The sequence below is a fragment of the Alosa pseudoharengus genome, unplaced genomic scaffold (genome assembly GCF_046254945.1).
Source record: "Alosa pseudoharengus isolate Yale_2024_CS ecotype anadromous, Long Island Sound unplaced genomic scaffold, YU_APseudo_1.1 YU_APseudo_1.1_scf_6, whole genome shotgun sequence".
NCBI classification, from domain to species: Eukaryota; Metazoa; Chordata; class Actinopteri; order Clupeiformes; family Clupeidae; genus Alosa; species Alosa pseudoharengus.
The window spans coordinates 21,241,077-21,253,378 of NW_027468848.1; the positions used below are offsets into that span (position 1 = coordinate 21,241,077).

Here is a 12,302-nt window from a genome sequence, read left to right on the forward strand (position 1 = left end):
TGCAGGGTTTCACTAGCATGCATTATGCTCACCACATGACTCATAACTGTAGCGCTCCATGCCACACTGTGGTAAATGTCTGTAATGCTGAAGGAGACTGACCCGCATTAAACTGATTTATGCGGATGGGGATAACTAAAATTCACATGATTGGCCCCATCACTGAAATTGTGACAAAACACAATACTCATGCCCATTATAATATGCTGAATAGACCTATTCAATATAAAAGACGTATACCAACCAACATGTAAGGCAGAAAATCAGGCAGGTCTTTTCACTGATGCATCTGACCTCCTCACTGTCACTTGGCAGACTTGTGATTGTGTACTGTGATTTGTAATCAACCCATTAAACTATACAGCCAGGGTTAGTGTCTGATGCGCACTGTAGATTCAGAAGTTTCTCAGTAAACTTAGGCCTTTAACCTCAGACACTAGGAGTGCAGGAGCTGAATTTCTGGGATAGCATGTGAGGTATGGAGTATGCAGCCCGCTGCAAACTAGTTTTGCTTACATAAGCATTTCTCAAAATAGTCACAGCGGTAGTTACTGGGTTGTATTCCCCCACACGCTTCTTCCAGGCACATGACTGGAACTGTTCATGGGGCCTGAGGTTTTTTTTTTCAGTCTTAACCCATAATGTTTGCCATCAGTGATCATAAATAAGAAACTGAATAGTGGTGTCTTTCGAAAAGTACAGAATCATTTATTTGAACTTCTTATTTAAGATTTGAAACCCAGGAAATTAAACCAATCCAAACATTTACTTGTTCTGTAAAAATATCACAAAGATTCTGCTGCAGCAACATGGTGCTTTTGTGGGTGAGTCAACATATCACACCCCCCCCCCCCCCCAAAAAAAAAAAAAATTACCATTTTAAAATACAGAAAAACAAAATTAGGAAAAATGTTCTAAACTGTGGTCACAGTTACAGCAGTTACTAAGACTTCACACAGTCACTGACAGTTGACCGAGAGGTTATTACCGTTTGGGAGAATACCTCTCACACCTGTAACCTGTCAGGTGAGCATCGCAAAGGACCGCATAAGAGAAGTATAGCACCCCTTTGTTCAGTTTGCAGCCATGTGTGTGGACCCCACGTTCTGGAATCAGGACGCAGCGCCCAGGCATGTCGTTGTACAGCACATCACTGTCCCACACCTCCACAATCAGCTGGTGGCCCACCTCGATGGAGCCGAAGTTGTAGGTGACGTTCCACGACGGGTTGTTGTCGTTCTCGACAATGTCGGTCTCGCGATACTTATCATTGTACCAGATCTTGACGAAAGCGTCAGTCTTGGTAAACGTGTCAGCCTTTAACCCCGCCGCTCTCTGGATCTCCACCAGGAGTTTGCCCCTGGCGGTCCTCAAGGGGCAGCAGTTGTGGTCCAGATTTTCGGAGGGGGAGCACTGGGCATTCTTCTGGTCCGCAGGAGCCATGTTCTCCTCTATGTACTCAGAAACGGCACTCTTGAGATTGCCCCTGATGTTCGGATCATCGACCAGGTGGTGCAAGGGGTAGATGGCGTAGGAGACCACATCCGGGTTCTCCTGCAAACTGCTCATCCAGCTACTGTAGGCCTTGCTGGGGCTCTCCTGGAACAGGACGTCCGGGAAGTACTTCTCCCCGCCCAGCACCTCGATCTTGTGGGTCATGAAGCCCTGGTAGAAGCCCATACTCATGTTGTCCTTCAGGATGTCCACGCACTTGTTGGAGAGTGAGGCGTTGGCGGGGAGGAAGCCGAGTGCTAACTTGAGCTCCACGTTCAGGCAGTTCTTGATCTCGGTCTCGGAGAAGCCCTTCAGCGTCGCCAGGCACGTCCGGAAGGCCGTTACCCTTCGCACGCGGCCACCCAGGTGCACGTGGCGGATGTAGTGGGTGCCATACGTGTCGATGGTCCTGCGGTACACTGCTTTGCTCTGGTCGTCATACTGCTTTGGCAGTCGCTTAAGGTGCTTGCTGAACTCGCTGCTGAGCTCTGGGTGATCAGTCACCCTGTAACTGTAAAAAGACAATAAAGAGGATTTATGAATGATAACCATAGATCAGCTCACTCCCCTAAACCAAATAAACATGGCTCTAATACAATGGTGTCATGCTTTGTTTTGATACTATTTATCCTGGTAGCCCAAACAAAGTGGGATGACTATTGAGCAAAACAACAGTTGTAAACTCTTTCTTGTCACAGCTTATCAGTGCTTTTCAGACACAGTGTGAGAAAGGGTTTGATGTTCTATTGGAGACCTGCTATTGTGAACTGCAATCCCACTCAACCAGGATACTTGAAGCCCTGTGTTCAGAGTGAGATAAGAACCTCTTTGAATATGGTGAAGACCAGTAATAAAACCATTGTTACTACATGTATGCCATCAGCTGGAAATTGAAAATGAAATCTGGAATATTGTATGCTCTGTGTTATTATTTATTTGTTGTTTAATTTGTATGTAGTGTGTTTTTATTTCATGTAGGCCTATGAATAGGAGCCTAATTAAAATGAATTCTAATTCCAAATAATCAACTGAGTACGCAGGCTTTTCTTTGTAGTCACAAACACTTAAGTTCTGACGTGCATTAGCTGTTATAGCACATCCGCTGATAAGCTACTAGGCCCTTCTTGTAAACACACACGGTGTGTAGGATCTTACCTGTAGTATGTGCATGTGATTTCATGTAGTGCAAAGGTAGCTTTGTCCACATTGTACTGAGTTCTTGCGAACTTAGCGATGTCTGAACGGCTCCCTCCCAGAAGCACCTTGCCATAGGTGTCCAGGTTCAGGTCAATGCCCCAGTTGTTGTTGATAAGCGCAGTGGAGCTCTTGACAAGGGAGTCGACTGTGTGATGAAGCGCACTGGACAGCTGCTTGCTGCACCGGCTGAAGGGTCTCCAGTCCAGGACCATGGCGGGTAGCTTCTGCACCTGCCCACCCTGAAAGCGGTTCTCACACAGCGTGCAGGTGCCATTGTCGTTAAGGTGCGTTTTAACGTTGATCAAGTAGGCGCCTTTGCGACGCATTTTAACCACATCAAAGCCCTCTCCTGCAAGGTTGTAACCGGGCACAAACGGCACCTTCTCGCACTCTGCTGGGGTACCACTCCGGCAGGCAGCGGTGCTTCCCAGAAGTGAAAGAAGAGGGAATATCAGCTTGACCACATACAACTTCAGTCTGGCCATTTTTCCAACCGAGCACGTGTCACAACTAAAACACAAGAAGGATGAAAAAAAAAATAGATGATATTAGCTCGTCACATGGTACATTTGGGCAGTTTTGCAGTTTCTTTCTTAGTTCCTTTTGCAACTGTTTTCTGGACCTTAATTACCATAAGACATTGCTGTCAACTCCAGGAAAACTCTGTCCCGTTAGACAATATACTGAATCTATTTTTTTTTAAAGTAGGTTTATAAGAACAAAATGTACACAACATGCCCGCCTAGGCTACCCTATTCAGTAGTGCTGTCTTGATTGTAGAAGAAAAAGCACTATATAGGTCATTTAAAACCAGGGCAGCAGAGTATATTTAACACATTTTTTTGCAGAAAAAATGCAGACTATGAACATAATAGGCCTACCAGAAAGCTAAAAAGTAGGCTACACTTGTGGAATATCGTAGGCCTACCATAGAACCAGCCACTTCTGAGTTCCTCAGATTTCCAGTTGATGGGAGCAGTTATGTCTCTCACACAAAGCAACTCCCCCAAGGCCAAGTTTCCAAGAAGACAATTATAGCTTTGGATTGGTCCAACATTTATTTCCTTCCTTCTCGAAATCCCAGATTCTCTGTGTCTTGCTCATGAGTGCCTTGCCGTTCTGAAAAGCTCCTCTTTGAGCTGCAGTGTCTCTTGTGTTTGAGGAAGGGCAGGGAGTTTCCCTCTGCCAGGCCCCCTGTCCCTGCGGTCAGACTGTGTTCATCAGGCAAACTGTTTTGTTTTGATGAGAGCCGGGGCCGGACGGCTGCCTCAGCTCCAGCTGTGCTGTGGGGGAGGTTCTCATGAGGCCACAAGAGTGTGTGTGTGTGTGTGTGTGTGTGTGTGCACATGTGGGTGTGTATTTAACCGAATATGACTAAGCCGAGAGAGAGGAGAGAAAAAAACATCATTGTCTATATATCCTTTAATCCCATCTGTCTGCAAATGAGTGGAGGATCATAGGCAGATTTGTGGAAGAGGGTTCAAACAGACAGTAGATATATTGCAGCTTCATGCAAGAAAATGTTTTTGAAAATGCATCTCATTCCTCAATATTTCAGTGTCAGTGTATCAGTGTTGGTTCAAAACTACCGTAGTCACATATTTAAGTCAAAGTATTTTTACCCAAAGACAATGGTTGAATTGATATTTTATTTTAGAACGTTTTTGTGTACTTACAGATACAAACCATGCTAAAACAGTTCCCTGGAAAAGTGCAGCCACTGCTGCTTAATATAAATATACAGTAACCATAATGGTATTTTCCTCCCAGGTCATACAAGGCTATTCAAAATGAACAACTCCACCTTCCCACCACCCACCCCTGCCCCAAACTCAACCTCTCCGTTAAAATGGCATTAAAGAAAGCACTTTGAATGTCTACAGAATTTGAAAATACTGTATGTACATCATTCATATAACAACATCATTTTGTTACATGCAAAATCAAATCATGACAATAGGAGGCTTACAATATAGGTCAACCGTGTCATTTGTGAGTATACTGCGCAGCAATTCATGCAACCTCAGTGAGAGGAGAGGAAATCTGATTTGAGCATGCAAGCAGAATAAAAAAAGTAAAAAAACAGCTGAAACTTAGCACAGGAAGCACATGTCTGCAAACAAAACCACTCACAATCCCCAGCCACACGCTACCAGCTCTGTTAACAATGCGTGCATCCCTAACACCCTGCTCTGCTGTTTCCTCCCTTTTGTCCCTCTCTCCTCACAGTCTCACTGAGAAGACCTCTGCGTCATCTTCCCCACCATCACTAATCTGACCATCGTTGATAAATTGTTGACACTCTCTGCTCTCCGGTAATTCAGGCGTCCTTCGTTGTTTGTTTCTTCTCCTCGCCAGCAGCACTATTCCTATAAGTATCAAGGCGAGCACGATGCAAGCCATAGTGACCCCGAATATCTGCCACCCTAATATGTTCGTGGACAACCTGGAGGGGGGCACCTTTGCAGATGGGTCCAGCTCCTCTGAGAGCCTTCTGATGTCCTCAGGCTTGGCCAGTCTCCATGTCCTCGTCTCTCCCATTCTGACCCAGGACATGCCTCCCTCTGTCATCACAGCCACAGTGTTGGTGGCAATCATGTTGACCAGAGGAGGCCTTGTGAAGGGAGGTAAATTGATGGGCAGCAGTTTTTCTGCTGTGAAAACGTCCGACTGCACGCAGTAGAGAACCTGGCATCCATCACTGATGGCCGCAAGATGCTGGCTGAACTGTGGGGGGCAGCGCTGGAGACCGCCAGCCAGAGGGTTGCCAGATTTGCAGCTGAAAAATCCTCCAAAAGGCACAGAGTATTGACTGCCTCCTTCATAGTCATTACTTAGACATACCATCAGCCCACTCGCCAACAATTTCCGGGGGAAGAAATTTGGAGGACAACTCATGGATTTCGTTAATGGGTTCCGCCTGGAAAGGCTATATAGCCCCCCAAAGAGGTATCCTGAAAGCTCCACGGTGTCTTTAACAGTGGAACACCAGAAAGTGTCAATGCGAGCACGTCTGACATGATAGCTATTTCCACAAACTGTCTTAGAACATGTGGAAATAACCCAACATCGGACACTTTCTTTATGGCATTCATACTCAGTGTAACCCTGCTCTTGCACCTCTGACTGCAACAGAATGGACCTGAATGACTCTCGACATGAGTAATCTCCAGTGTCTGGATTTGCCTGTGCATGGTCGTTACATATCGGATCTGCATCTGGTGTGAGCTTAGAGCACTGCTGGTAAACCCCTCCAAAACTGAGATTGGTTGCCAAGCCATCACAAGAACCATCGTCTATATTGGCCTGGAAGTTGAAATTCTTTGAGTCTGGCTTGACACATCCTGGACGGCTGTTGATTTTGTAATAGCGCTCGGCAGCCTGACGCACTAACGTTGCCATCTTAAACACGGTTGGTTCTGGGAGATGAGGAAATGCTGCTCTGTTTAGAAAGAAGTGCAGCGGCATCCCGGCCCGGTCGATAGCCACCAGATTGTTAAGGGTGCTTTCCTGCCATTTTTGCAGCGTAATGCCCGGGTAGAACAAAGCCCCACCATGGCCCTGGGTGAAAGAATATGTGATGTTTCCCTCATACATGCGTGCTTCTGCAGTCTCTCCTGTGGATTTGCCATCAATATTAAGTTTGCTGAAAAAGCTTGCGCCAGCTAATGCAGACACTGTTGACTTCTCTGTGTCGCTGGTGGAAACATAAGAGGCTCTTAGGTAGTCCTCATGCACCAGCGAAGCACCAGCTTCAACGGTTGTTATGACATGAGAGCCGTAGCTCAGCACCAGCCTCTCTGACAGGTAAATGGCTTGGCGGGTTTGGTTGTTTACTACTGCATCTGCGATTTCCTCTGCCTGGCAGGCAAAGCGAGAGTCCAAAGCAAAGTTAGGGTAAGCCTTGACTGTGTAGAGGTGATTGCGCACCTACAGAGGAAAAAGACGTAGAAGTAGAAGTTGTTGAAGTGAATGGTAAAAACTGTTGAAAGTGGACTATAATGAATCCATTAGAATCACTTTGGTGCAATTCTCGAATCATCGAATCGTTAACGCTTGCACAACAGTTAGTGCATTTTTTAAAACAATTCTACATAGTGGATTTCCTGCAAAAGCTTAGTTTATGGCTCAAAAGCAAGTATTTGACACCATTGTTTATAAAGAAGATCAATACTTTACTATGTCAGTATGTTTAAATGAAAAACTATAAAAGGCAGTACTATTTCCTGTGTGGCATATCTATTTTGCAGTAAAACTACAAAGTGACACATTATGTGATGGGGATTGACTGCATGTTTGTACTGTAATTTGTTGACAGCCATTGTTACAGTATAAGAAAACAAAGGCTTTTACAGCATTGTTCAAAGGAAAAATTACAAATTTACAGTAAAACATAGAAAACCCCCCTTCTGACAACTAGTTAGAAGAACTAGTTCAACACAATGACTCAAATGATGAGACAAGGCCTTTTCTATTTTATGGGTAGGACTAATTCAGCATGGAACCAGTATAGTGCATTAGCAACAGACATTTGTATACAATCAGTTGCATGGATGTAGATTCTCCATAGATGTAGCATTGCTGTTTGTTCAAGACTGGGAGAAATTGCTTTAATGATGTGCACAAGTGATAAGATGATATGGAGTTTGAACAAGCAGTTTTGAGAATTCCGAATCTGATCTGAAAAATGCACCAAAGTGACTGAGAAAAACATACTATTGCCAAGGTAAGAGGGGGCCTACACGGTAAATAGTTTGACATAGTTCTTATAACATTTATACACTGTTAGTACATTTTAACCATTTTGTGTCCATTTTAGTCTCGAAGCATTCCCACTCCCATTCATGTATTCAGTAAGTTCATACTCACTTGTATACGAGCAGTGACCGAACTTTCCATGACTTGATGGATTTTCATGCGCTGGTTGTCTCTGGAGAACTTTGCATTCAGCACAGAAAGGAAAGATGCCTCTGCATTGATGGAGAGAGCGGTGGAGCTGTGCTGCTTCTGCCATGAAGAGACGATCTCAGAGTTAGTCTCCACACCACTCACCTTCTGGGGGATGACAAACACCTCGTCCGGGATGAGGTACACCCCGTCCTCAGTGGTGTGACAGTGCCTGTAACTGATGTTCATGACTCGCCCCATGTCCAGGTTCCGTAGGTTGTCCCAGCCTCCACCGGGCAACACTCCCAGGGCTGGTGAGTTCACAGTTTTTCGACACTCTAGCAGCCCGTTGCTTGGCCGAGGGAGAGGCTGACAAAGACAGTGACCCAAGACACAAAGCACAAGAACACGTCCTAAGGAGAGATCCATGTCTGTCAGATTGAGCTACGGTGAGGACAAGATGAAAAGGGTTTTTTTTTCTTTTTAAGGTCAGACTGTGGTAGCTGCTTGTTGAGGGACTATTACATCAACCCTGACAGCCTGTGTTTGTGTTGTCTCAGGATGGCATTCACAGTGTGGCTTCATACAGCTTCCTGTTGACAACCAAGTTTCGTTTTCGCAAAATGAGAAAGCTGTTTGGGCTATGTAGTGTGCCATTGAGAATACCTGGCTGGCTCATGTAAATTTGAATCCTCAGTGGCTTAAGTTGCCAAGCAATGCAACACCACTCGAGGAGCAGGTTCAGTGAGAGGATGTGCTTGTGCACACAGTAATTTCCTATTACCTACTAGCCTACTTACTTGTCTTTACGTCTCATCATTCATACTCTTCATACTCATTCATCCTCTTTATTTACTCTTTTTTCTCATTCAAATATGTATATGTTATGAAGTTGTTGCTCTGTCACTTGAATGAATAGAATGTTTGAGTTGGATAATTCAGTGCAATATGTGATTACTAGCTGCAAAATGCTCAAGTGGGGATGTCCTGAGATATCACCACTCTTGTTGACTCATGGAATGCCTATGTCAGATATGGTTATGGACATGGTTCTTGGCAGATGCTTTTGTTCAAAGCAACAAACAACAATAACAATAAATATTAATATAAAAAATGAACAGTTCATTTAAAGTCATATTGCTACATCCAAATATTAATAATAGTAATAAATCATTTACAGTTTTTTCTGAATGCTTAAACACATTTTTTGTAACTATGGCTTTTTTTGCAAAACTTTACACACAAATGGCAAAACCACTCACTGAGTTCGCAAAACTAAAAGCACAAACACTGCTTTGCACTCAGTTTGCAATTTTGTAACACACACTTTGCACAACTGTAGGCACAATGGCTATTATTATGACCGCCGCTAGCGAAGCAGTCATAAAGGGATTGTCAAAGGTTTTTTTTTTTTTTTTTCCCCCGTCATCTACTTCCTGAATTTTTGGTCAACGATACCTGGGACACCGAACCACCGGGACACATGAAATTTGGTGTGTATGTAGCCCCACTAGACTTTTACGGAAAAATTTTGTTTTGTCCCCGGGGTCCACTCCCCCCCTGTGCTGGGCCCCCCGAACCGCAAAAAAAGCAGTTTTTCCTAAATAACTACCTGAACCGTGGCACCGAGGATGAAGAATCTTTTATGGTATGTTGGTCTCAAGGGCCCACATCAATCTGGCCCATAATCACTCATTTGTGATTGCCACCCCCCCCGGTAAAAAATGAAAATGCAATATTATTCTGCTTTAATCGCCCCTATCTTCAGTTAAGATGTTCAGAACTGCACCAAATTTTATTTGTATGATTGACCTGGCATTCTCTGGGGGTATGCCAAGTTTCGTAGAATTTCATCCATGGGGGGGTCTTAAAAAAAATAGATTATGTGTACATTTAGTGACTGTACACTCATTGGCCTGTAGATGGCGGTGCACACATATACACATGCACACACACATGCACACATAATTACAAATTCAATAGGATTAAAAGAAAGCCAAAATATATATTCATCATCATCATCATGGCTGCATTTCCAGTATTGGCGATAAGTAGTCGTTTGTCCACTAGATGGCGCATCGTTGCAGTGAGACGTAATTTTGTTGGAAGTTAAAGGGACACCAGGCAAGCCTGATGCTTTTTCTCTACGAAACTCCCCGTCGCTCGGTCTGAAGCTCTTTTCTTTTTCTTTGCATCTTCCGTCAAGGGTTTTCTCTGCTTCTTCGCAGGCTCTGCCATTATACACACGTTTGCAACAATCGCTAGCGTTTCGTTAGCCTCCCTCTGTGCTGTGGATGCAGGATGGAAACTGAAACCGCTTCGGTCGCCGGGTACGATACACTGAACTTGCAAGCGGGATATTCTTCCTACAGGCCCGCTATTTATTTTTTGATTTCTTAAAAGATTGAGGTTGGTCTGGTGAAAGCCAAACTAGCATGGACCTCAGTTACACAATGCAAAGGAACATGAATCAGCCTATATTTGCACGAACAATAACGGACAACAGCTCTTCAACTTTGGCCCGTTAAAATGTGTAGGCCTATGAACAGTCTAGCGACGCATTTCATCAAGGCCCATTTGGACATGTCAGTTATTTGCACCACTAGATGTAAAACAGCATTTCGTTTCAGACTACTGTTACTTAATTTGTGCGTTAACAATAACGTTTCAGACTACTGTTACTTAATTTGTGCATTGACAATAAAGTATAGATGAACTAAAGATGACTAAAATCTTATGTAGAAGAAGAAACATTCACAAAAAATCCATCCATCCAAAAATGACCTTTGTTTTTGATAGCTGTTGAAAACGGCATGGAACTGACAGAGATGTTTTTGTTTATAAATAAATAAATAACATTATGCTGATACCTTTTGCTTTTCCCAAATACAATGTAGCCTACAGGTGTGGTGACCTTTCATCAATCCAGTTGCAATGGATGAACTGTGATGAACTGCCCTACTTGTGATTGTTTAGAGATGTTAAAGGTTTTATAACAATGCTACATCTTCTTTGGCTATTCTACAATCTATTCACCTTTTCAGCACCAGTAGGCTACTCTCTGTGCAGCCGCACACACACACTCAGGCATGCCAAACAAGCATACACAAAAGTTTCAAGAGTGGGGGATGGAGTAAAATATGGAGACAAATTGAAGTGTGATTTATTTTCGCGGAACGGATGTACAGGACTGAGCGGCGGTCATATTTTGTACCGATATGCGGTACATCTAGTTTACACTATTTTGCCAACTCTCTGGCACACTTTCTCATGTGAAAACTGTTTTAGATAATTAGTTTACTTTGCAATCAGCCCAAGCACTATAAATAAGCCACAGGTAATGTACAATGGGTAGGGGAGACCGGGGTTGGTTGTCACAATTTTTACTCATGCATGAATTGCTCATCTTCAAAAACTCTTTCAGCAGTAATTCCTACATGAAATGAAAGCTTGGGGTCTTGGCTTTAAATGTGTATAATTTTTACTTTTAGAATGTATTGTAACAGGAAGCAATTAACCATCAAAGACACTCTGACACAATGTGACAATCAACCCCATCATGGGGTTGGTTGTCACAGGGTATGGGGTTGGTTGTCCCTATAGAGTTTCAATGGGATTTCAGTGATAAAATGGGATCTTAAAAAATGATGTGTAACTTTTTAGTTTTTTAAGCTAGAAACTGCAAATAAGTTTTAATATGAATACCACCCCTATGATAGTTGTCATCAATGCCCCTTATGTTTAAACAATGGGATTAAAGGAGGTGATCAGTTACTTGAATTGTCTACTGTGTTGAGAAATGAAATGAAATCATTTTCCGTGCTAAAACCTCTTTATTATCATGTAAGTTGCAAACAAAGTTGCAAACACAGTGACAACTGTGTCTCAGTGACAACAAACACATGTGACAACCAACCCCACGAGCTATGTGACAACCATCCCCAACTGACCTCTTGACAAAGATGTTAACCTAGCTGCCACATGGCTTTAACTTGATAGCTAAATATGACTCAAAATAAAGCTACTACCTTTGGCTTTTTAATGAGTGTTTTGTTTTTGAACTACTAATATCCTACAAGCTCTCAATACAAAAACAACACCAACATGAAAATTTACTCTGACCCATGAAATTTAAAAATTGTCTCCTCACCTCAATGCTGTGTGTCTGCTCAGCAAAATTCCTAGTGCAAATGAGTAAGCTATCAAAGGGTAACATTTTGATATCAAAATTTTACCACAGCATCACCTAGTGTGCCTGGAATAAGCAATGTGACAACCAACCCGTGAGACAACCAGCCCCGGTCTCCCCTACAATGGAGTGAGCAGGAAGAGTGAGAAGAGAAAGAAATAGCCCTTTTACAGACAAAAAAACAGTCTACATGTGGGGATATTGTCATGTCAGGCCTGGATACGTCATTCCAGAATATATTTTTCCCGGTGCCTTGGACTAGGACATTGCATGTGATGTAGACAGAATTTTGAGAGAGACGACCCAATGTAGACTGATTTGTTTTGTCTCAGTGAAATGCTATTTTGTGTTTTGACTTGGAAAAACACACTTGTGTTTGTTTTGATGTGTGTAAATAAACACTAATACTTGAAGTTTGGATCCCTGTATGTTTACAGAACTATGACAAAAGTATGACCTCAAACTGACATAGTCTACCTTGTGCACAGAGAAAGCAAAAGCCAGATGTGTTTTTTATTCATACCATCAGTGTGTT

The 12,302-nt window shown here is 43.2% G+C and overlaps 2 protein-coding genes across 3 annotated transcripts; both read right to left on the bottom strand.

The window, feature by feature from the left end:
* Window positions 1-683: 683 nt before the first annotated feature.
* On the bottom strand, window positions 684-3,984 carry prf1.5 (perforin 1.5). The gene is made up of 3 exons (XM_076270161.1): window positions 3,620-3,984; window positions 2,650-3,201; window positions 684-2,005 (listed from the first exon to the last, which is right to left on the bottom strand). Exons 2-3 carry the CDS (start codon window positions 3,174-3,176, stop codon window positions 985-987), a joined length of 1,548 nt encoding a protein of 515 aa, XP_076126276.1. The 5' UTR covers window positions 3,177-3,201; window positions 3,620-3,984; the 3' UTR covers window positions 684-984.
* Window positions 3,985-4,360: 376 nt separating this feature from the next.
* On the bottom strand, window positions 4,361-8,149 carry LOC143106000 (macrophage-expressed gene 1 protein-like). Of its 2 annotated transcripts, none has more exons than XM_076270160.1 (2): window positions 7,744-8,149; window positions 4,361-6,621 (listed from the first exon to the last, which is right to left on the bottom strand). In XM_076270160.1, the coding sequence occupies exons 1-2, from the start codon at window positions 8,005-8,007 to the stop codon at window positions 4,915-4,917; spliced, it is 1,971 nt and encodes a 656-aa protein (XP_076126275.1). In that variant the 5' UTR covers window positions 8,008-8,149; the 3' UTR covers window positions 4,361-4,914. The 2 variants fall into 2 exon arrangements, with proteins under 2 accessions (XP_076126275.1, XP_076126274.1); XM_076270159.1 differs by having other exon boundaries at window positions 4,363-6,621; window positions 7,561-8,149.
* Between the last annotated feature and the right edge of the window lie 4,153 nt (window positions 8,150-12,302).